At 40.0% G+C, this 26,344-nt stretch overlaps 1 protein-coding gene across 4 annotated transcripts in view; it reads left to right on the top strand.

The window, feature by feature from the left end:
• Positions 1–26,344, top strand: part of SLC41A2 (solute carrier family 41 member 2) — a 129,954-nt gene that overhangs the window by 27,254 nt on the left and 76,356 nt on the right. For all 4 annotated transcript variants that reach the window (XM_070454022.1, XM_070454021.1, XM_070454024.1 and 1 more), the window contains exon 3: positions 711–1,435. In XM_070454022.1, the coding sequence (XP_070310123.1) occupies positions 881–1,435 (555 nt within the window). In that variant the 5' untranslated portion in view covers positions 711–880. The remainder of the gene's footprint in view (positions 1–710; positions 1,436–26,344) is intronic.

Here is a 26,344-nt window from a genome sequence, read left to right on the forward strand (position 1 = left end):
TATTTTACCTTTGTTGTGCTGACATATGGAAATGGTGGTAGCAATTTAATTCTGAGACTTCAGTATAGGTAATGAAAGCCATTACTGTAATAAATTTGTCTTTTGTAGAATTGCAGAGACATTGAAGACATTTGAAGGGCTTGCTTCCCTAATAGTTCAGTTGGTAAAGCATCTGCCTGCAATGCAGGAGACCCTAGTTCGCTTCCTGGGTTGGGAAGATTCGCTGGAGAAGGGATAGGCTACCCCCTTCAGTATTCTTGGGCTTCCCTTGTGGTTCAGCTGGTAAAGAATCCTCCTGCAATGTGGGAGACCTGGTTTCGATCCCTGGGTTGGAAAGATCTCCTGGAGAATGGAAAGGCTACTCACTCCAGTATTCTGTCCTGGAGAATTCCATGAACTATACAGTCCATGGAGTCACAAAAGAGTCGGACATGACTGAAAAACTTTCACTTTGAAGACATTACATGGGTATTAATTACATAAAGTATGCAAAAATAAATAATTTTAACCAAAATAGGCTGCCGAAAAAAGCCGTATGCTATATTTCTGTATCCTAAGCAGTTGCATGGCACAAACCAGTTATGTGTTAAGCCCACAGAGTATAATGTCAGTACCTCAGGGTTCATTTAAGAACATGTGTATTTTATACCTTTAACTATGAGTTATCAAGATAGTTATTCTGACTTTTAAAAATTATTTTATTTTTCCAGATCCAGTCCCTCTGTGGAACTTCTAAACATCTTCTATTAGTGGAAGTGCTGTTTTCTGCACAATGAAGTCAACATCTTAATTTACACCAGCGTTCGTGTGGTTCTGATTCATCTGCTCTGGTTCACGAAGCTTGAGATCTAAGGCAAACAGGGTCTTTTGCAATGACAATATGACTAATAGTAAAGGAAGATCTATTATTAATAAATCAAGTGGTGGTCGAAGCAGTGGAGGAGGTTTTGTGGACTGGACTTTAAGTTTAAATACAATTCAGTCTGATAAGTTTTTAAACTTACTGCTGAGTATGGTTCCAGTAATATACCAGAAAAACCAGGAAGACAGGCACAAAAAAGGAAATAGCATTTGGCAAGATGGGTTATCACCTGCAGCACAGACTTTCAGTAATAGATCTGAACAGCACATGGAATATCACAGTTTCTCGGAGCAGTCTTTTCATGGCAACAGTGGGCACACGCCGTCAAGCTGTAGCCAGAAGTATGATGACTATGCCAACTACAATTACTGTGATGGAAGGGAGGCTTCAGAAACTACAGCCATGTTACAAGCTGACGATGGATCTAGTGACGGTGATGAAGATGTCATTGTGGAGACAAGCCAGAAGTTACCCAAGGAATCCAGTGGTGTCATGGCACTGCAGATCCTTGTGCCGTTTCTGTTAGCTGGCTTTGGGACAGTCTCAGCTGGCATGGTTTTGGATATAGTGCAGGTGGGTTTTCATCTTTGTTTAATTTCACTGGCTTTGTTGTTTAAAGTGCTTTGTGTCAGCTACTAATCTCAGACGTTATATTTAGTTTTAACTTATCCCTTAGTTAAAATGAACTGATGCAGACTCTGGTGGAGAATCTGCTCTTTCTAGGTATCTTTTGTTTGTCTTCCTTTAGAAATTCTGAGAGAATTGTCTGATTCTGACCATAAAGTAATTCTTCATAAAATATTAAATATAAAGTAATCCCAAATAGGGTAAATCAGCTAAATGAATAACTCAATATATTTAAATACACCCCTGTTTTAAAAATAAAAAATAATGTATGTTCATTAAAATGAACTCAAACAATGCAGAATATTAAGTCAACGATAAAAAGTCCTGTTCCTCATCTCCAAATTAAAACTCTCTTCCCCTCTGGAGGTTACCATTGTTAAGAGTTTGCTATATATACTTGCAGACGACTTTTCTGTGCTTATATACAAGCATATGTGCAGAGGGTTTTTTTTTTAAATAAAAATTAAATTCCGTATGTATTTTTCTCAGTTTATTTTCACTGCTTATTAATATATCTTGGACATGTTTCTAAATTAGTAAAAAGGACATTTAGCATTTTAAAAAGAGTGCTTGATATTTTCATTTTATATATATATATATATATATATATATATATATATATATACACACCAAAATTTACTTATTCATTCTCCTATGCTGGTACTATAACAAATATCCTTACAAATTTATAGACTCATACTAATTTTTTCATAAGATAGATTTTAAAAATGGGATTGTTGGGTATTAGAGCAGGTGTGTGTGTTTAAAATTTCATAGGTATTGTCAAGTTGCCTTTCAAAAAGTTTGTACCAATTTGCAGTCCTTCCAGAAATATGTAAATACTTTTATTTTCCATACCCTTATCAACATTCGTGTTCTTGATCTTTTTCATTTTTGCCAGTTGATAGGAAAATGTTATCCTATTTTAATTAACATTAATTACTATTAATGTTTTAGCCTCTTTTCATATGCTTATTGGCCATTCTTACCTTTTCTGTGAATGCTTCTTATGTGAATTACTTTTTTGTATCTTATCCATTTTTAAGGTTTTTTTCTTTTTAATTTATATTTTGTTGAAGGATAATTGCTTTGCAGAGTTTTGTTTTCTGTCAAACCTCAGCATGAATCAGCCATAGGTATACATGTATCCCCTCCCCTTTGACCCTCCCTCCCATCTCCCTCCCCATCCCACCCCTCTAGGTTGATACAGAGCCCCTGTTTGAGTTTCCTGAGCCACACAGCAAATTCCCGCTGGCTCTCTATTTTACATGTGGCAATGTAAGTTTCCATGGTACTCTTCCCATACATCTCTCTATTGTTCAGCTGCGGATGCTGGCATGTGGGGAGAGAGAGGCTATGGTGATGGCTCCACCTCCTACGCAGGCCTCAGCAGTATCTCCTTGCTTCCATGGCTGCCTGGCTTCCATGCCTTCCACAGGCATTTCCCACCGCAGTCTCCTCCCTCACATCCCCTCAATCTGTCTCCCCACAGTCGGCAGCAGCCCTAGCCCTGGGATTGCTCCACAACTCCAGCTCCCAGCCGCTGAGCCTTCCAGGGGACCTGCATCCCTGTCCAGGGTGTGTATGGCTGCGGCAAGGACTGTCTGATTCTCATTCCGTTTAGGCCGCCACAGATGAGCTGTTTCACAGCCTTAGATGTTTCTCCTCTGACTCAGATAACTGCCCCGGGGATCGGACCCCTGCTTCAGCTCCCCCACCCGCTGAGGGCAGGTCCAGTCCTACCAACACTCCTGTTTTCCCCCTAGTTCTTCGTCCTGCCAAGTTTTCCGCTGGTCAGGTACTCCCGTCCGCTCTCAGCTGGTATTCTGCGTGAACTTCAGTGTCTGAAGGTGTATTCCTGATGTATTCCTGTAGAGAGATGTACTCCATGTCCACCTACTCCTCCATTATCTTGTTCTTTCTTTTATCCATTTAAAAATGTGTACATTACTTATTTACTTGTAGGAGTTCTTAATGTAGTATTATATAAAGTTACAAAATTACCTGTTATATAATTACCTTTCTAACATAATACATTGTAAAAAGGTAGCATTCTGTTACTATCAATTTTCATTCCTCAGAAAAAGACTGTCTCTAGGAAAGTGTTAGATACATTATCATAATGTGCCTTTCTCTTCCATTGTTTGCTCTCTAAAGGAAATCTCAGGTCATTTATGACTCTAAGACACTTTTAAACACATAAAATTTTTATCTAAATGGAAAATGTACATTTTATCTAAATAGGAACATAATTTTTATACCATCAGGTGGAAAAAAGATATGAAAAGAACTGTTAAGTATATTGAATTTTTGAATAGACTATAATACTAAAGGGGGAACCAAACCTATCTGTCCACTTGAAATATGATTGTTTTGAATTATTACCATAGCATCATAACTGCTAAAATGAATATAATGTTTTGGGTTGACTTTTTTTTCCTGACTTTTTGGTGATAGTTATTCAGAAGAAACACTCAATAGTTAGCTATATATAGCATGTAGGAAAAATACGTTAGTGTGGATAGAAACAGCAACCCACCCCAGTATTCTTGCCTGGAGAATCCCAGCGGCGGGGAGCCTGGTGGACTGTCGTCTATGGGGTTGCACAGGGCGGACATGACAAGCGACTTAGCAGCATAGACTGTTAGGTAGAGCAGTTACATAACTCATTACGTCCCTTCCTCTGGTGTATGCTCACCGATTTCTTGATAGCAGCACAGATTGTTAGGTAGAACAGTTACATAACTCATTATGTCCCTCCCTGGTGTATGCTCACCGATTTCTTGATATTTGAGAGAAGAGCTTGTGTGTAATTGGGAAAAGTTGCTTTTGTGATTTGTAAATTTTTTCCTGATCTGTGTGTTTGTGGCTCGGGCTGGGTCTTCGCCGCCGCGCGCGGGCTTCGCTGTGGTTGCCGAGGGCAGGCGCTGCTCTCTGGCTGCAGTGCCCGGGCTTCTCCCTGCGGGAGCTCCTCCCGTTGCAGAGCATGGGCTTCGGGGCCCGGGCTGTGCAGAGCGCGTGCTCATTCGCTGTGCCCAGGCTTCGTTGCGCCACAGCCTGTGGGATCTTCCCGGATCGGAAATCAGACCCGTGTCTCCTCATGGGCAGGCGGACTCTTCACCGCCGAGCCACCGTGGAAGCCCTTGCTTTTATGATTTTACGAACGTTTAACACTGCTAGCCCTAAGAACTTCATAGTGTTAAACTTTGCTGTTAAAAAGCATGAAGGTATAATGTGAATGTTTTGAAAGATTTAATTTGGTGAGGTTTTCAAAACTTATTAGATTGTGACGTTTAAAATATATAGAGTGTAAGAAGCAGAAATATACAGCTCAGTGAACTTCCATGACACAAATAACCGTATGACAGTCACTTGGGTCCACAAATGGAATCTTACCTGTATTTCGTTAGTCTTCATTGGTGCTCCCTTACAAAAGCTTTTCTTTTTTCTCCATCACCAAAAATAATCAATAACCTGATATTTCTCAGTACTTTTTTGTCTTTATAAGTGTGTATTATTAAACACCATTGCTTGGGTTTACTTAATTCTTTTTTAAAATTTATGCAGTGGAAGTATGGAGTATACCTTTATGTTTGGATTTTTTGGGTCAACATTTATGTAAGTTTTACAAAACTGTTGGTCATTTATTTTTACTGCTGTGTTGTAATCCAGTGTATAAATACATCACAATTTATCCATCCTACTGTTTTCTTCAGTGCACCCTGCTGTTGATGGACTTCGGGCTGGATGGTGTTTCCAGGCTCTTGGTGTACTTCTGCATGCATTTCTCTTGGGTAGATAGGTAGAAATGGAATCTCTAGGTCTTAGAATATGCAGGTATTTAAATGTAGTATTTGTCAAATGGTTTTCCAAAGTGGTTGTAATTCACAGACAAATGTAGCCGTATATGAGCAGTTCTACTGTCCCATACTATTATTTATACAAGGTATCAGCAGTCTTTTTTTAAATGGTTTTGTGGTGTTGATTTTCTCTAAGTTGTGTTTGACTTTTGTAATGCCATGGACTGTAGCCCGCCAGGCTCCTCTGTCCATGAGATTCTCCAGGCAAGAATACTGGAGTGGGTTGCCATTTCCTTCTCCAGGGGATCTTCCCGACCCAGGAATTGAACCTGGGTCTCCTGCATTGCAGGCAGATTCTTTACCAACTAAGGTACAAGGGAAGTCCAGAATGATTTTAATGTACTTAGGTGTTTATTTTTGACTGTTCTTGGTCTTTGTTGCTGGGCTGGCTTTTGCTCTGGTTGCGGTGAGTAGGGGCTGCTCTCTCACTGTGGTGTGCGGGCTTCTCACTGCGGTGGCTTCTCTGGCATGGGCTCTCGGGCGCGCAGGCTTCAGTAGCCGCAGCACGTGGGCTCAGCAGCGTGGCTCAGCACGCTCCAGAGCACAGGCTCGGAAGTTGTGATGCGCAGGCTTTGTTGCTCCATGGCATATGGCATCTTCCCAGATCAGGGATTGAATCCACGTCTCAGGTGGATTCTTTACCAGTGAGCCATCAGGGATGCCCTCGCGGTCATTTTAACTTTAGAAATTCTGGCTTATGTGGGGTATCTCATTGAGGTTTTAAGTGGGATTTTCCTATGATGATGTTTGCTGATCATTTGTGTATCATTGGTGAAGTTTCTTTGCCCATTTTCGTATATAGTTGTTTGTCTTTTTTTTTATTATTGATTTATAGGAGTTGTTTTTATATTATAGATGTAAGCCCTTTAGTGAAAGTGAAAAGTAGAAGTGTTAGTCGCTCAGTCATGTCTGACTCTTTGTGACTCCATGGACTGTGGTTTGCCAGGCTCCTCTGGCCCTGGGGATTCTCCAGGCAAGAATAGTGGAGTGGGTAGCCATCCCCTTCTCCAGAGGATCTTCCCAACCTGGGGATCAAACCCAGATCTCCTACATTGCAAGCAGATTCTTTACCATCTAGCCACCAGGGAAACCCCAAGCCCTTTAGTTATATGTAATACAAATATTCCGCACCAACCGCTGGCCCGCCCCCTGCGGCTTACTTTTTTACTCTCAGTGGTATGTTTTGATGAGCAGAAGTTTTTAATTTTTATACAGTCCTCTTTTCCCTACTTTTCTATGGTCTGTGCTTTTTGTCTGCTGTTTAAGAAATCTATCTACACCCTGTGAATTAAGATATTCTTGTATAATACTTCCTCAAAATGTCATTGTTTTGTCTTTTACACTTTGATCTTTCCCTCCCTGGAATCCATTCTGTATAGAGTGTGAGGTAGGGGTTCTATTTTTTCTTTTCCACATGGATTTCCATTTGTGTCCTCACTATCGTATAACTAAAATATTTGTTGTAAGTCAAGTGCCCGTCTGTGAGTAGGGCTACTTCTGGGCTCTCAGTCCTGTTCCTTCGGTGTGTCTATGCCTCTTGTCATGAGAGCCACACTGTCATCATTACTCTGTAAGTCTTGCTATCTAGTAGAGAATTTTCTCTCCTTAGTCTTCCAGGAAAGTGCTTTGGTTATTCTTTCCCTTTGCATTTCCATGTATGTTTTTGGTGTAGAAACATGTCAGTTTTCAAAAAAAGTTGTTGCAGTTGTGATTCAGAGATAATTAGGGGGCAAACTGGCTCTGTTGTTCCATGTTTGTGGAATAATACTCCTCCATTTGTTTAGGTCATCTTTAATTCCCCTCACTGATGTTTTACAATTTCTGAACAAAAGTCTTTTACATTTTTAGTTGGGTTCATTTCTAGTTATTTGATACTTTTTAATGCTATTGTAAGGGCTTCCTGGATGGCTCAGTGGATAAAGAATCCGCCTGCTAATGCGGGAGACAGAGGAGACACAGATTTGATCCCTGGTTGGGGAAGAGCCCCTAGAGGAGGAAATGGCAACCTAGGCCAGTATTCTTGCCTGGAGAATTCCATGGACAGAGGAACCTGGTGGGCTACAGTCCATGGCGTCATAAAGAGCTGGACATGACTAAGCGACTAATCACACAGCCCAATACTATTCTAAGTGATACAGTTCTAAAAAATGATTTTCTATTTGTTGCAGGTATGTTCATGTATTATAGAGGTAAAAAGTGAGTGCCATAGGAATTCTGTAGAGGTAGCAAAAACACCTGTAGGAGTATAGAATGTCTGCTTTTACATATTCAAGATTTTCCAAAGTAATAAGCTTTTGTGCCAGTCTAAACTACCTCTTTGTGCTTATGCCTTGAACATCCTTTATATTCATTTTTGGTCCCAGATTAGTAAAAGAGCATATAAAGCACCAGTTATAGTACCTGGGAGATAAGCGTTGCATAAGTGGTGTAATAGTAACAAGTATCATTCTTTGCATGAATGTTCCCTGTCAAGACTCTGCATGAGTTTTCTCATTTGATGCCCATAAGGAAGACTCTCAGGTACATGATATTATTCTTATTTTATGAAGCTTAGATATTTGCCTAAGGTCACGCAAGTGGTAAGTGGATGGATTAAGCCCAAGTTTGTTACTCTAAAACTCATGCTTTCAACTACTATTCCATCTCCTTATTTATAGGGAACCAAGCTTATCTTTGGATCAGTTCAGCTCAGTTCAGTCCTCAGTCATGTCCGACTCTTTGCGACCCCATGGACTGCAGCACACCAGGCTTCCCTGTCCATCACCAACTCCTGGAGCATGCTCAAACTCGTGTCCATTGAGTCGTTAATACCATCCAGCCATCTCATCCTCTGTCGTCCCCTTCTCCTCCTGCCTTTATTCTTGCCCAGCATCAGGGTCTTTTCCAGTGAGTCTGTTCAGATAAATATATATATATCTACCTCAGATATAAGTAGATCTGGGGCTTACATTTATGATTAAATTCATGATTACCTTCTCTCTGTTTTTCACTTCAACTTTTGTTTGTGGCCCTCATTCACTCCTACTGCATGTGGCTGCTGACAGTTGTGAGGTCATATCCTTTTAGTTTGTATTACAGAAGCAAAGAATGAGCTAGCCTTCTGTAAGTTGGCAAATTCTAGGGCAAAGCTCAGTAGTTGGCTTATCTTTGGTCACATGCTTACCCCCAGGATCAGTGGGTGATGATTAGCCCAGCTAAATTTACATTTCTATCCCTGGAACAGAGGGGCATTCAGATCAGTAATTTTACCAGAACTACACACAAAAAAAGGAATGTAACTGCTTCTCAATAGAGAGGGAATGAATATTGCTGCAAGGAAAATGGAGATGAAAGAGTATGAAGAGGCAAGAGCACCAGCATTACAGCAGAGACCCCTGACACATGGGACTTTATCTGAATCAGTGGTTCTCCAGGTGTGCTCCTTGAACCAGCAGCATCTGGGAGCTTGTTAGATACACAAATTCTCAAGCTCCATTCCAGTTCCTCTGAATCAGAAACCATCAGGGTGGGGCCCAGCAGTCTGTATAAGCATTCCTGATGTCTTGACAGGCTTCCCTTGTGGCTCAGCTGGTAAAGAATCCATCTGTAATGAGGGAGACCTGGGTTTGATCCCTGGGTTGGGAAGATCCCCTGGAGAAGGGAAAGGCTACCCACTCCAGTATTCTGGCCTGGAGAATTCTATGGACTATACAGTCCATGGGGTTGCAAAGAGTCTTATGGGTAAAAGTTTGAGAACTAATCATCTGAACTAATCCAAGTTCCTTTCTTGGTAGTAAATGAGGTCGGGTAGAATAGTTAGGCCACGTAGTTTTTGGTCCCATTTAAGTAGTTCAGTTCAGTTCAGTCACTCAGTCGTATCTGACTCTTTGCGACCCCAAGAATCACAGCACACCAGGCCTCCCTGTCCATCACCAACTCCCGGAGTTTACTCAAACTCATGTCCATCGAGTCGGTGATGCCATCCAGCCATCTCATCCTCTGTTGTCCCCTTCTCCTCCTGCCCCCAATCCCTCCCAACATCAGGGTCTTTTCCAGTGAGTCAACTCTTCTCATGAGTTGGCCAAAGTATTGCAGTTTCAGCTTCAGCATCAATCCTTCCAATGAACACCCAGCACTGATCTCCTTCAGGATGGACTGGTTGAATCTCCTTGCAGTCCAAGGGGCTCACAAGAGTCTTCTCCAACACCACACTTCAAAAGCATCAATTCTTTGGCGCTCAGCTTTCTTCACAGTCCAACTCTCACATCCATACATGACCACTGGAAAAACCATAGCCTTGACTAGATGAACCTTTGTTGTCAAAGTAATGTCTCTGCTTTAAATATGCTATCTAGGTTGGTCATAATTTTCCTTCCAAGGAGTAAGCGTCTTTTAATTTCATGGCTGCAATCACCATCTGCAGTGATTTTGGAACCCCCCAAAAATAAAGTCTGACACTGTTTCCACTGTTTCCCCATCTATTTGCCATGAAGTGATGGGACCAGATGCCATGATCTTATTTTTCTGAATGTTGAGCTTTAAGCCAGCTTTTTCACTCTCTTTCACTTTCATCAAGTAGGGCCCAGATCAAAACACCAGCCTAATGCCTTACTCAGAGCAGATGTTTGGTGATTCCTTGATAATATAATGAATGAAATAAAATTAAACTCTACCTGTGTTGTAAAGATCCCTGAATTTTGATAATCAAATTTAAGAGTTTTAAGTCATAGGATGTCAGATTCAGAAATCCTCAGAAACCACCTGATCCAAGCCCCTTGTTTTTTCTTCCCTTACTAAAAATGAATAGAGTTGTAAGTGATTTACCTGAGAATGTACGCATATACAGCTAGTAAATGACAGAGCCCTGTATGTGTGTAAATCCTGCTCCCTGTATAGCATGCTATATATGTATCTCAGGTTTGTCTATAGACTTTATCTGGCATGTAGGATTAGTGATAGCCACCCATCCATCTAGGCAAAATACAAGTAAACTGAGCTAATCCCTTTGGACTTTCCAGTAGTTCCTAGGTAAATTTATACATAGAATATTATTGGAAGCTGATGGCTACAAAACCCCAAGATCTTCTTGTATTTTATGAAGACGGTATTATTGGAATGCTGAAGAATCTTCCCTTGAAATCAACCATAGCATGACCTCAAGTGTTCCTTAATTACCACGCTGCTAAGGCCGTTTGTCTATGTTTCAGAATTCACATGGAGTGATGCACTGACCCTGGGACTCTGAGTAACACTGTTTTTCTGATGTGTAAAGTAGAGAGATCAGAGAGGAAAGGGATGGTGTGTTGACGTTTTGTGGATTAAATACCAGTGTGTTTTCAAAAGTGCAAAGAGAATCTAAGAGGACAGTATCAGTGTTAGATTAATTTTTTGTCATCAGTTTCTCATTTCACAAAGCTAGGGACATCACATTTGTCTCTCCTTACAAGGTATAGCTATAGTTTTAAGAGTTTGTATTAAAGATAAAATTCTTCTTTTAACATAACTGTGACCTGAGGAAGGCACTAGCACTCTGATGTAATGGTTCTGGTTTTTATTTCAAAAATAATAAATGTAATTCTGCTTCTGGGAAGCTGCAGCAAATATGCTTTCACTTTTCCTTCCCATTAAGTATCCCCAAACCCCAGAAACTTTATATAAAACACACATAAGAAGATTCTGAAAGGCAGAAAGAATAAAGGCTGGCTAGGCCCCTTAGGGCTCAAGGAGCAAAACATTGATGAGTTCCCGAGGTTTTCTTCTGCTTCATATCGCCCAGAAAGTGAAAGTGTTAGCCGCTCAGGTCATGTTTGACTTTTTGTGACCCCCACGGATGGTAGCCCTGCAGGCTCCTCTGTCCATGGAATTCTCCAGGCAAGAACACTGAAGTGGGTAGCCACTTCCTTCTCAAGGGGAGCTTCCCGACTCAGGGATCAAACATGGGTCACCTGCACTGCGGGCAGATTCTTTACTGTCAGCCACCCGGGAAGCCCACGTATATCCCAGATTTGGGGCTAAAAGAGCCAGCAGCAGAGATATGCAAACAAGGGCAGACAAAGCCAAACCAACGTGTCTGGTCTTTGTAGCCGAAGGGCTAGGAGAGGAACGCCCTGACAAGACAGAGAAGTTTTAGACGATAACTGCTCCACTCCAGCCAAACACTACAGAGAAAACTGCGGCCCCACCCACAGCCACCTCAGCAGAGCCCCAGTGGGGCGCCTGGAGGGCATTCTGCTAAGTAAAGTAAAATAAAATAGAGAAAGACAAATACTGCATGGTCTCTCTTATCAAAGAAAAGTCAAAGTCATAAAAACTGAGAGTAGAATGGTAATTGCCAGGGCCTGAGGAGGTGAAGGAAATGGGGGAGACGTTGGTAAAAGGGTACAGACTTTCACTTGTAAGCTAAGTATGTTCTGAGAACCTAATGTACAGCATGGTGACTGTAGTTGATAATACTGTATTGTATACTCGATATTTACTAAGAGAATAGATCTTAAGCATTCTCACTGAAAAAAGAAAAAGTAACTGTGAGGTGATGAATATATTAATTAACTGTTTGGTGGAATTCCTTTCATAATGTGTATGTATTTTAAGTCATCCTAGTGTACCCTTTAATATATTACAGTTCTGTTTGTCAGTTACACCTCAGTAAAGCTGGAGGCCAGGGTGGGGCGAAGGAGGCTGGAATGAGGTGCTGTAATACTTAAGCCAAGATGGTATCAGAGAAGGGCAGGTAGAGGGCTGGGAATTTCATCTTGTCAGCTGATAATGAGAGGCCCCCAAGAGACCTGGAAGGAGAAATAGAAAACTCCACAGTTATAGTTGGAGACGTCAGCACTCTTCTCTCAGTAATTGATAGAACAACTAGATAGTAGATCTTATAGAAGAATTTGACAACAGCACCAATCAACAAGATCTAACTGACATTTATAGAACACTCCACCCAAAAAACAGCAGAATGCCATTCTGTTCAAGCTCTTACTGATCATATTTAGAGATAGTCCATATCCTGAGCCATCACAGAAACCTCAACAAATTCAATATATTGAAATCAGAATATGTTCTTCGACCACAGTGTAATCAAACTTGAAAACAGTAACAGCAAAAATCTTCAGAGATGAAACAGTGTACTTTCAGATAATCCGTTGGTGGAAGAGGAAGTCTCAAGAAAAATGAAAAACAAAACAAAACATTGAACTGAGTGAAAATGAAAGTACAACATCAAAATTTGTGAGTCACAGGTGCAGTGGTCCAGAGATAGAAATTTATAGAACTGAATGCATACCTCAGAATTAAAAAAAATCTCAAATCAATAATCTAAGCTCCTATCTCAGACTTAGAAAAAATGAATAGAATATACCAAAAGCAAGCAGAAGAAAGTAAATAATAAATATAAAAGCAAAACTCAATGACATTGAAAGCAGGAAGATAATAGGAAAAAAATCAGTGAAACAAGCATTTGATTCTTTCAAAAGATCAGTAAAACTGACAATTTGTAGCAGACTGACAATGAAAAAAAAGAGAAGACATTACCAGTATCAGAACAACATAGGGGATATCACTACAGATTGTGCAGGCATCAAAAGGATACTAAAGAAATGCTATAAATGACTCTGCACACATAAATTTTACAGCTTAAAGTGTAAATGCAATTACCGCATTTCACCCAAAATGAAGTGGGTGTTTTGAATAGCTCTTACTCACTAAGGAATTTGAATTCATACTTTTAGAAACTCCCCAAAAAGAAATCTTCAGACACAGATAGTTTCACCCAAAAATTCTACCAAATGTTTAAAGCAGAATTAACACTAATTCTACACAAGCTTTTCTGGAAAATTGATAAGGAAGGAACACTTACCAATTCACTTTAAGAAGCTAATATTACCCAGATACCAAACCAAAGACAATGCAAAACAGGAACAAACAAACCCAACCCCATCTCCCAAAACCCACAGACCAATGGTTCTCCTGAACCTAGACAAAAAAATCCTTAACAAAACATTGACAAATAGAATTTAGCAACATATAAAATGAATTCTACACCATGGAAAATGAGGTTTATTCCAGGGATGAAAGTCTTGTTCACGATTTGAAAATCACTGTAATTCACCATATAAATGGGCTAAAGAAAAAAAATCACATGACTATCAACTGATACAGAAAAAACAGTTGACAAAATTCAACATGCATTCATGATTAAAAAAAACAACAAACAAACTTAAATAAGAATAGAGTAGAACTTCTTCAGTTCAGTTCAGTCGCTCAGTCGTGTCCGACTCTTTGTGACCCCATGAATCGCAGCACGCCAGGCCTCCCTGTCCATCACCAACTACCGGAGTTTACTCAAACTCATGTCCATCGAGCTGGTGATGCCATCCAGCCATCTCATCCTCTGTCATCCCCTTCTCCTCCTGCCCCCAATGCCCCCCAACATCAGGGTCTTTTCCAATGAGTCAACTCTTCTCATGAGGTGGCCAAAGTATTGGAGTTTCAGCCTCAGTATCAGTCCTTCCAATGAACACCCAGCACTGATCTCCTCTAGGATGGACTGGTTGGATCTCCTTGCAGTCCAAGGGACTCTCAAGAGTCTTCTCCAACACCACACTTCAAAAGCATCAATTCTTTGGCACTCAGCTTTCTTCACAGTCCAACTCTCACATCCATACATGACCACTGGAAAAACCATAGCCTTGACTAGACGGACCTTTGTTGGCGAAGTAATGTCTCTGCTTTTAAATATGCTATCTAGGTGGGTCATAATTTTCCTTCCAAAGAGTAAGCGTCTTTTAATTTCATGGCTGCAATCACCATCTGCAGTGATTTTGGAGCCCCCCAAAATAAAGTCAGCCACTGTTTCTGCTGTTTCCCCATCTGTTTCCCATAAGTGATGGGGCCAGATGCCATGATCTTAGTTTTCTGGTTGTTGAGCTTTAAGCCAACTTTTTCACTCTTCTCTTTCATTTTCATCAAGAGGCTTTTTAGTTCCTCTTCACTTTCTGCCATAAGGGTGGTGTCATCTGCATATCTGAGGTTATTGATATTTCTCCCGGCAATCTTGATTCCAGCTTGTGCTTCTTCTAGCCCAGCGTTTCTTATGATGTACCCTGCATATAAGTTAAATAAGCAGGGTGACAATATACAGCCTTGACGTACTCTTTTTTCCTACTTGGAACCAGTCTGTTGTTCCATGTCCAGTTCTAACTGTTGCTTCCTGACCTGAATATAGGTTTCTCAAGAGGCAGGTCAGGTGGTCTGGTATTCCCATGTCTTGAAGAATTTTCCACACTTTATTGTGATCCATACAGTCAAAGGCTTTGGGCATAGTCAATAAAGCAAAGGCTTTGGGCATAGTCAATAAAGCAGAAATAGATGTTTTTCTGGACCTCTCTTGCTTTTTCGATGATCCAGCAGATGTTGGCAATTTGATCTCTGGTTCCTCTGCCTTTTCTAAAACCAGCTTGCACATCTGGAAGTTCACAGTTCATGTATTGCTGAAGCCTGGCTTGGAGAATTTTGAGCATTACTTTACTAGCATGTGAGATGAGTGCAGTTGTGTGGTAGTTTGAGCATTCTTTGGGATTGCCTTTCTTAGGACTTCCTCAACCTTGTACTTAATGGTGAGATACTGAACGCTTTTCCCTAAGAACAGGCTCAAAGCAAGGATGTCCATACTCATTACCTTTATTCAGCATAATGCAATAATTTAAGAAAAAGAAATAAGAGACATACAGGTTGGACAGGAGGAAATAAAACTTCCTGTTTGCAGATGACATGATGGTCTTCTTTGAAAATTCCAAGGAATCTACCAAAATCAAAACAAAAACTCCAAGAACTGATAAATGAGCTCAGTAAGGCCATGGATACCCAATATGTACAAAAAGGAAATTCAGATTCTAGCAATGAGTACGTTGAAATTTAAAAATAACTGTCAACTGAAAAAAATGCACAATGTGAGAGTTGTAAGTTAAGTTTTATTTGAGGCAATATGAACAGCCTGGGAGACAGCACCTTAGATAGCTTTGAGAGACTGCTCCAGAGAAACGGGGATTTTGATAAAGGGGTGCATATGCAATGAAGCATACATTTTTTTGTAGAAAGTTTCTGCTGGTCTCATGAAGCTTCTGCTAGTCATGAGAAACAGTCGTCACCATAAGGACTTTAGTGTTTTTCTAGATATGAGGAGATAGATGAATTTGGCTCATAAAATCAGCTCCTGAGAATATCTGACTATCTGAAGACCTGTCCTGCCAGTTTTCCTGAGTACCTCATTTCTGCTGTCCACCCTGAAGTCCTCAAAGGGGTGTTGGAGGTCAACGGCAGCTGCAGCACCTGATTTAATCCTTGTAGATTGCAGGTAACCATGGCAAGTTCCAGTTTGTGGTCGATGACAATAACATTTACTCGAAAAGTAAATACCTGGATGTAAATCTTAAAAAACATGTACAGGATTTATATGCTGAAAGCTACAAAACACCAATGAAAGAATCGAGGAACATCTAAATAAATGGAGAGACTTGTATTCATGGCTTAGAAGATTTGACATAGTAAAGATGTCAGTTCTCCCCAAATTGATGTAGTGTATAACAGAACTTTTAAAATCTTCATAAGATTTCTTTATAGAATAATATTCTAAAATGTACATGCAAAGGGACAGAATGTAGAATTTTCTTTTTTGAAAATAAAGTGGAAAGGATCTGTCTCCTTGATTCCAATTTATTAAAATGACCACAGTAATCAAGACTGTGGTATTGGTGAAGGGGTGAACATGCCTAGACTTGACACCAAGAGGATGATCCACAAAAGGAAAAAAGGATGAATTGGACTTCATCCAATAAAAATTTTGTTCTGTGAATGACTCCATTAAAGGGACGAAAACACAGGCTACCAAGTGGAAGAAAATATTTGCAAACCACACATCTGACAAAAGACTAGAATAAAGAACTCTCAAAAACTCGACAATAAAAACAAAAACAGCCCAGTTAGAAAATTGGCAAAAAAACGTAAAGGCATTTCACTGGAGAATGTGTACGGATTGTAAATAAGCTTGAAAGTGTCTTTTGCCATTATAGAATGCAAATGAAAACCACAGTGAGCTATCACTCTGTACCTATCAGAATGGTTAAAAACAGTGGTGGTATCAAATGCCATTGAGAATGCAGAGAAGTGGTATCACTCATATATTGCGGGTGGGAATTTAAAGTGATACAGTCACTCTGGAAAGCACTTTAACAGTTTCTTTAAAGACAAAGCAACCACCTAGACATTAACTGTCTTGCAACCTAGATACTGCGTTCCTGGGCGTTTATTGCAGAGAATGAGGGCTTGTTCTTTTACAACTCCTGAGTGTGAATGTTTACAGCTGCTTTACTCGTGATAGCCAAGAACTGGATACACCCCAGATGTCCTTCAATGACTGAACGCTTACACTTTGGTAAATCCAAATGCTGGAATACTTCTCAGCAACAAAAAGGAATGAGCTATTAACACATGCGGCAATCTCGATGAATCTACAGAGGATTATGCTGAGTGGAAAAAGCAAACCTCACAAGGTTATACATACTATATTCATTTATAAAAATTCTTGAGTTGACATTTTATAGACATGAAGAGCTGATTAGTGTTTGCCAGGGACTAAGAAGGGACGGGAAGTGAAAAGTGGACATGGCTATTAAAGGGCAATAGAGAATCCTTGTGAAAGAAATGTGCTGTATATTGACTATCAGTGTCATTATCCTGGTTGTGAGATTGTCTTAGAGTTTTGAGAGATATTAGCATTGGGGTGAATTTGATACAGGGTACATGGTAATCTCTGTATTATTTTTTATAATTGCATGTGAATCTATAATTATTTCAAAAAGTTTAATGAAAAAACATGTATCTGGTTGAGCATATCTAAGCTGTATGAAAGTATATGTAATAGAGAAAAGAGTCTTCTGCGTGCCTTTACCCTATTCTCTTCTTTAGAATTTAATGGTATAGTTTTTTTTTTTTTTTTGTCTCCTTCAACTGAAGTTAAATGCATGAAGATGCATACATACATGTTAATATGTGTGTGTGGTCACTAAAAAACACAAGCAAAAAACACCTTATAATGTTGCCCTTTACCTTGCTGTTCTTAGTTTATCTTGGAGCTTCCTTATAGATACACACAGATTCACCAGACTCTTCTCCAGCTATGCAAAGATGTATCATTGTTTTTCTACCAAGTTACCTAATGAAGGAGATTTAAAGTGCCTCAGATCTTTTGTGACTATGAACAATGATGAAGTTGACTCATTATATGTATGTGTTTGAACTTATGTTCAAGTTTATTTGTAAGGTAACTTTCCTTGAAGTAGAGTTTTTATTTTTTTATTTTTTTGAAGTAGAGTTTTTAGTTGACAGTTATGTGCATTTTACATTTGATGCGTATTGCTGAATTCCCCCCAAAAGTTAAACCTTTACATTTACGTTCTCACCAAAAGTATAATAGAGTGCCTATTTCCTTATATTAATACTCCTACCAACAGAGTATTATCCAAGTTGTTAAAAATTTAAATTTTTATTTTTTTAAACTTTTTATTTTGTATTGGAATATAGCTGATTAACAGTGTTGTAATAGTGTCAGGTGGACAGTTGAGGGACTTAGCCATACATGTACATGTATCCATTCTCTCCCAGACTCCAGTCATCCAGGCTTCCACATAAATTGAGCAGAATTTCATGTGCTATACAGTAGGTCCTTGTTGGTTATCCATTTTAAATATAGCAATGTGTACATGTCCATTCCAAACTCTCAAACTTTATCCAACTTTTTGACCTGTACCAGTCTCACAGAAGAAAGCTGATCATCTTTTAATTTGCATTTTATAATTATGAATGAGGTTGGTCATTGAGTCATATGTTTAAAAGTGAATGGGTTGAACTTTTTAAAACTAAGTTAAAATGAGAAACAATTCTTCTCTGTGTTTTAAAATTGCATAAGTATGTTTTACCAGTCAGATATTTTTTTAACTTTTTCTATTTATTCTTAAGACTCTATTTATGTATTCCCCAGCAGCAGCAGCAGCAGCTTATGTTATTCTTTTTTTCCTTAAGTTTCATATTTGTTTGTCCTTTGGGGCACTAATGGATTTTTAGGTTTCAAATGTAGTACATTTGTAAGCAATCCAACATTATGTTTGAGGAGTGGGCTTTTGCCCAAGGTTCTGATTATTGACAGGTGTCTAAAATTAGGTAAGAAATCGATTTCCTGTAGGGCAGATTCTTGTGGAAGCTTAGCACTGCATAATAATCTGCCTCGGAGGACGTATCTGTATCATGGCAAAATTTGTAAGTAGGTGAAATTTACTGGGGGTGTTGCAGGAAGGGGGACCCCTTCCAGGGCCTGAAACTGGGCTCTTGCCTAACACTCGGAAACAAACTGTCTGAGGAGACACATGTGCTGACAAAGCAAGAGATTTTATTGGGTAAGGGCACTCCTGTGGAGAGCAGGAGGGTAAGGGAACCCAGGAGAATGGCTCTGCCACATGGCTTGCAGTCTTGGATTTTATGGTGATGGGATTAGTTTCCGGGTTGTCTTTAGCCAGTCAACTGACTCAGAGTCCTTCCTGGTGGTGCACGCCTTGTTCAGCCAAGATGGATGCCAGAGAGGAGGATTCTGGGAGGTGGTCGGACGTGTGGTGTCTCCTTTTGACCTTTCCTGAACTCTTCCGGTTGGTGATGGCTTATTAATGATCCTTACCAGGACCTCCTGTTGTAAAACAACTCATGCAAACGGTTACTATGGTGCCTGGCCAGGGTGGGCGGCTTCAGTCAGTGTGCTTCCGCTAACAGGAGCGCTAGCTGTATCAGCATTCCCTTTCTGGGTTTTTTTTTTTCCCATTACTTCCTCCTTACAGGGAGATTAACTGATAATATGTTTTGGTGTTAGAACTAATAAACTCTCAATATTGTTATTTATTACAATGTACAGAAATGGTCCTGAACACAATTGTATGAGGTAGGTACAGTTATGACCCTACTTTAGGTGAAGAAAGTAAAGCATAGTTTTACATAGCATACTCAAGGCATACAGTAAAAATAGCAAAAGGTTGTTGCTGAGCCACTAAAGACCCCAGAATTCTTGGCCTCCGGAGGAGAATTCAATCTGGGGCCATTGACGAGGCTTGATCTCTCAGAGCTTTTGTGTAATAAAGTTTTATTAAAGTATAAAGTATAAAAGAGAGAAAGCTTCTGACATAGGCATCAGAAGAGAGCAGAGTGTCCCCCTGCTAGTCTTTACAGATGTTATAGAGCTACTAGCAGTCTGCTAATTAGAGAAAGGAAATGTCTCAAAACTCAGAGACTGGCACCAGGCCCCTCACCCACAACATGCATTTTGAGATAAAATCAGCCCAAGGTGAGTTGTCCCCATCCATAAAATGATCCATGAGCGACATGACAAGAAAGGCAGGTTTCCAAGCAAATACAGTCTCATTAACATATCTTAAGAGAACATTTGCATGAGTAAAACATACTGGTTTGTCAAGTCGGTTCTGAGTCTTAGGCAGAACCGACTGAGGACAGAGTCTATGGTAAATACATAGTTCATTAACATAGCTTAAGACAAATATTTCCATAAGAAAAACACATTGGTTAACTCGAGGTTTGAGAAAACTTAAGTTCAGGTGGGCAATGTCAAAGAATGCTCAAACTACGCACAAATGCACTCATCTCACATGTTAGTAAAGTACTGCTCAAAATTCGCCAAGCCAGGCTTCAGCAGTATGTGAACCGGAAACTTCCAGATGTTCAAGCTGGCTTTAGAAAAGGCAGAGGAACCAGAGATCAAATTGCCAACATCTGCTGGATCATCGAAAAAGCAGGAGAGTTCCAGAAAAACATCTATTTCTGCTTTATTGACTACGCCAAAGCCTTTGACTGTGTGGATCGCAACAAACTGTGGAAAATCTTACAGAAATGGGAATACCAGACCACCTGACCTGCCTCTTGAGAAATCTGTGTGCAGGTCAGGAAGCAACAGTTAGAACTGGACATGGAACAACGGACTGATTCCAAACTGGAGTAGGAGTACATCAAGGCTGTATGTTGTCACCCTGCTTATTTAACTTCTATGCAGAGCTGCTGCTGCTAAGTCGCTTCAGTTGTGTCCGACTCTGTGCGACCCCATACACGGCAGCCCACCAGGCTCCCCCGTCCCTGGGATTCTCCAGGCAAGGACACTGGAGTGGGGTGCCATTTCCTTCTCCAATGCATCATGCAAAATGCCGAGCTGGGTGAAGCACAAGCTGGAATCAAGATTGCCAGGAGAAATATCAGTAACTTCAGATATGCAGATGACACCACCCTTCTGGCAGAAAGTAAAGAAGAACTAAAGAGCCTCTTGCTGAACATGAAAGAGAGTGGGAAAGCTGGCTTCAAGCTCAACATTCAAAAAATGAAGATCATGGCATCTGGTCTCATCATTTCATGGCAAATAGATGGGGAAACAGTAGAAACAGTGGCAGACTCTTTTCTTGGGCTCCAAAATCACTGCAGATGGTGACTGCAGTCATGAAATTAAAAGATGCTTACTCCTTGAAAGAAAAGTTATGACCAACCTAGACAGCTTATTAAAAAGCAGAGATATTACTTTGCCAACAAAGGTCCATCTAGTCAAAGCTATGCTTTTTCCAGTAGTCATGTATGGATGTGAGAGTTGGACTAAAAAAAAAGCTGAGCACCAAATAATTGATGCTTTTGAACTGTGGTGTTGGGGAAGCTTCTTGAGAGACCCTTGGACTGCAAGGAGATTCAGCCAGTCCATCATAAAGGAAATCAGTCCTAAATATTCATTGGAAGGACTGATGCTGAAGCTGAAACTTCAATACTTTGGCCACCTGATGTGAAGAACTGACTCATTGGAAAAGACCCTGATGTTGGGAAAGATTGAAGGCAGGAGGAGAAGGGGATGACAGAGGATGAGATGGTTGGATGGCATCACCAACTTAATGGAGATGAGTTTTAGTAAACTCCGGGAGTTGGTGATGGACAGGGAGGCCTGGCGTGCTGCAGTTCATGGGGTTGCAAAGAGTTGGACATGACTGAGTGACTGAAATCACTATGTTCAGGTGGAACCAGGTGTTGTCATGGCAACACAGAATTTTATTTTTTATTTATTTATTTTTTTGGTCATGATTTTATTTTATTTTATTTTTTTCCATTTATTTTTATTAGTTGGAGGCTAATTCTTTACATCATTACAGTAGTTTTTGTCATACATTGAAATGAATTAGCCATGGATTTACATGTATTCCCCATCCCAGTCCCCCCTCCCACCTCCCTCTCCACCCGATCCCTCTGGGTCTTCCCAGTGCACCAGGCCCGAGCACTTGTCTCGTGTACCCAACCTGGGCTGGTGATCTGTTTCACCCTAGATAATATACATGGTTCAATGCTGTTCTCTTGAAACATCCCACCCTCGCCTTCTCCCAGAGTCCACAAGTCTGTTCTATACATCTGAGTCTCTTTTTCTGTTTTGCATATAGGGTTATCGTTACCATCTTTCTAAAGTCCATATATATGTGTTAGTATACTGTAATGGTCTTTATCTTTCTGGCTTACTTCACTCTGTATAATGGGCTCCAGTTTCATCCATCTCATTAGAACTGATTCAAATGAATTCTTTTTAATGGCTGAGTAATATTCCATGGTGTATATGTACCACAGCTTCCTCATCCATTCGTCTGCTGATGGGCATCTGGGTTGCTTCCATGTCCTGGCTATTATAAACAGTGCTGCGATGAACACTGGGGTGCACGTGTCTCTTTCAGATCTGATTTCCTTGGTGTGTATGCCCAGAAGTGGGATTGCTGGGTCATATGGCAGTTCTATTTCCAGCTTTTTAAGAAATCTCCACACTGTTTTCCATAGTGGCTGTACTAATTTGCATTCCCACCAACAGTGTAAGAGGGTTCCCTTTTCTCCACACCCTCTCCAGCATTTATTGCTTGTAGACTTTTGGATAGCAGCCATCCTGACTGGCATATAATGGTACCTCATTGTGGTTTTGGTTTGCATTTCTCTGATAATGAGTGATGTTGAGCATCTTTTCATGTGTTTGTTAGCCATCTGTATGTCTTCCTTGGAGAAATGTCTGTTGAGTTCTTTGGCCCATTTTTTGATTGGGTCATTTATTTTTCTGGAGTTGAGCTGGAGGAGTTGCTTGTATATTTTTGAGATTAATCCTTTGTCTGTTGCTTCGTTTGCTATTATTTTCTCCCAATCTGAGGGCTGTCTTTTCACCTTGCTTATAGTTTCCTTTGTTGTGCAAAAGCTTTTAAGTTTCATTAGGTCCCATTTGTTTATTTTTGCTTTTATTTCTAAAATTCTGGGATGTGGGTCATAGAGGATCCTGCTATGATTTATGTCGGAGAGTGTTTTGCCTATGTTCTCCTCTAGGAGTTTGATAGTTTCTGGTCTTACATTTAGATCTTTAATCCATTTTGAGTTTATTTTTGTGTATGGTGTTAAAAAGTGTTCTAGTTTCATTCTTTTACAGGTGGTTGACCAGTTTTCCCAGCAGCACTTGTTAAAGAGGTTATCTTTTTTCCATTGTATATCCTTGCCTCCTTTGTCGAAGATAAGGTGACCATAGGTTCGTGGATTTATCTCTGGGCTTTCTATTCTGTTCCATTGATCTATATTTGTGTCTTTGTGCCAGTACCATACTGTCTTGATGACTGTGGCTTTGTAGTAGAGTCTGAAGTCAGGCAGATTGATTCCTCCAGTTCCATTCTTCTTTCTCAGGATTACTTTGGCTATTCGAGGTTTTTTGTATTTCCATACAAATTGGCAACACAGAATTTTAAAAGAAACCTCTTTTTAAATTTGTATAGAGAAGGGGGAAAATATAACACTAGCAGTTTGTTTCCTCCTGCTGCTAAAGAGAGAGATAAAAAAGTCTGACACTTGCCACCTATTTCCTCTGTTAGGAGACCCCTGGCCTTCCTGCCTGTTACCCTCTCATTAGTATCAGAATTTCAACTCAGATTATCTGATTCTCTCCTTTTGACTACTGTACTGTACTGTTTCTCACTGTTCTAGTATTTCCCAAACTGTGTGGCTGGACCTTAGAGGCGCTGTGGTATATATTAAATTTTTGAGGGAGACACAGTGACATTTCTGCAGACCACTGGCTCGAGGTGGTTTGGCATTCAGTATTAGATCATACTCCATTTCTCTTGATGACATACCTCTGCAAAGCTAGATTTTCAAGTGCTGGGGAAAAAAGCAGGTGTCACACAAAAGTCAATATAGAACAAGAAATGAAGGCAATAGTTTCCGGTTACAAGGTTTGAGAAGTTATGCAGTGCCCAACAGATACACACATCCCATTAGGAATTAATGTGGCTAGAGGACATAAAAATACAATATTTACCTTCCAATGTTTGTGTTATTTCTTTAAAAGGCTATAAAATTGTTAGGGAATAAATACCTATTAAATTGTTTGGACCTAGCTGCTTGGCAGGACTGTTAAGTATTTCTTTTTGACCTAAGGAAGCCATGAAAACATTTCTGAGATGCTGCAGGTGCTGTGAGCTGAGAAAGTTTGAGAACTTCAGTAAGCACATGTATGTAGGTTATAGAGAGAAGAACGCAGAATTTATTGGGCACGAGGTAGGAAAGCAGTTTGTGAAAGTTCTTATTGTATCAATGATGAGGTGTAAGTGTTTTCATAGAAATTATCATAGGAGCATTTGATTTTAATTAAACTTGGAAAGGATGTTAGTAACCCAGTGGAATGCATCCCAGCAGATCCACAGTGTGATTGTGTGCCTGATAGAGAAATTTAAAATCATCGTAAAGGTGGGTGTCTTAAAATTATGACCTAGGTAAAACGTATTCCTAAATTATGTCTAATCTGATAAAAATACTATCTCATAAGTTTGTTGTGAAGATTAAATGATGAAAAACAGCCATCAGTGAATGTTGACTGCTGTTAGTATTTTTTATTATTATTGTCTGTTGTTATTCGTCATCATCATCACCATCATCTCGGAAGGATGCATATCCCACTAGGACAGCAGAATTCTTACCCAACATAAAACACAGGCAAAATTGTTTGGTAGTTTCTTTGATAGGTTAAGGAATCTGAGAGGTTACTGGACTCCCAGTGCCTCTTTTAGGTCCATCCTTTATTGAATCCCTGGATGGATTCACTTGTGAATCCTTCGAACCAGGTTTTTACCAGAGACTGGCCTGACAAATATTTCCTGAAGTCTCTTTAGTCCCTAGTTCTACATCTATTTGGAACAGCCTCTAGGGAAACTTTGGAGACAAATTAAAATTTCCTTTCACTTATCTGATAGATTTAAGTCTTTTCTCAGCTGTATTGGTGTTAGTGACAGGACTGTATTCTTGATATGTTTTGGCATAAATTAAGATGCTTAGTTACTAATGTCTCATACTGGGACAATCACCTCTTAATAGTACTTGTGAAGTAGCATTTTGTGTTAGTCATTTGTATGGCATTTCCAGTTTACAAAGTGCTGTAATATCTGTTGTTTTCATTATTATGGTATTTCTCCATAGGCTTGACAAGACAGATAGTGTCTTCATTTTATGGTTGAAGAAGTTGAAATCAGAAAAGTACATAACTCATCAAAGATCACACAGCCAGTTTGTGACAAATCCATGCCTTGATAACAGATTTTCTGATTTCCAGTTTCATGCTCCTTATGATCTTCTGTTCTGCAGCCTCTAGCCTCACATCCTAAAATAGGGAGCAGAACATAGGACAACTCAGAAGTCCTGGGGTCAATTCTAGGTCCCATCTTTTGGTTTTGGGAAAATCACTTTATCTGAATCTCTATTTCTTCATTTGTGAAACTAGCTAATAATATTACTGTAATTTTCCTGCAGGTTGGAACCAAGATTCAAATACAGTTTATCTGGTTCTTGAATCTGTGCTCCTAATCACTAGTTACACTGACTTGGCATCGTTAAGAGATAAAGTAGACTTTAAGAGTAACAGAGTTGGACTTAACTTGGTTGTCCAATGGTTAAGAATCTGCTTTACAGGAATGCGGAATTCGATCCCTGATCGAGGAACTAACATCCCACATGATGCTGGGCAATTAAGCTCACATACCACAGCTAGAGAAAGTCTGTGTGCCACAACGAAGACCCAGGGCAGCCAAAAAAAAAAAAAAAGGTTGTATAGCAAACTAGATATACTACGAGATATAATGACTTTATCAGCTATTACTCCCAACTCTAACTGAGTCTTCTAAAGTAATTCAAGGTTTCAGAACTCTGGAGAATTGTTGTTCAGTCGCTAAGTCCTGTCCAACTCTTTGCAACCCCATGGACTGCAGCATGCCAAGCTTCCCTCCTGAAGTTTGCTCAAACTCATGTCCTGAGTCGATGATGCCATCCAGGCATCTCGTCCTCTATCACCTTCTTCTTCTCCTGCCCTCAATCTTTCCCAGCATCAGGGTCTTTTCCAATGAGTCAGTTCTTTGCATCAGGTGGCCAAAGTATTGGAGCTTCAGCTTTAGCATCAGTCCTTCCAGTGAATATTCAGGATTGACTTCCCTTGGGATTGACTGGCTTGATCTCCTTGCTGTCCAAGGGACTCTCAAGAGTCTTCTCTAGTATCACAGTTTGAAAGCATCAGTTCTTTGGCACTCAGCCTTCTTTATGATCCAAATCTCACATCCATACATACTACTGGAAAAACCATAGTTTTGACTATATAGACCTTTGTCAGCAAAGTAATATCTGCTTTTTAATATGCCATCTGGATTTGTCATAGCTTTTCTTCCAAGGAGCAAGTGTCTTACATTTCATGGCTGCAGTCACTGTTCGTAGTGGTTTTGGAGCCCAAGAAAGCAAAATCTGTCACTGTTTCTACTCTTCTCCCATCTATGGGAATGGGTTAAGCTGAATGTTCAATGATTAAGTGACCTATGTAGTTACTTAAAACGTAGGTGCAACATTGGAAAAAAAGGCTGAAAATTTTGGAAATCTTTATTCTAAGTGTTTTTAAAGAGTG

The sequence above is a fragment of the Odocoileus virginianus genome, chromosome 23 (genome assembly GCF_023699985.2).
Source record: "Odocoileus virginianus isolate 20LAN1187 ecotype Illinois chromosome 23, Ovbor_1.2, whole genome shotgun sequence".
NCBI classification, from domain to species: Eukaryota; Metazoa; Chordata; class Mammalia; order Artiodactyla; family Cervidae; genus Odocoileus; species Odocoileus virginianus.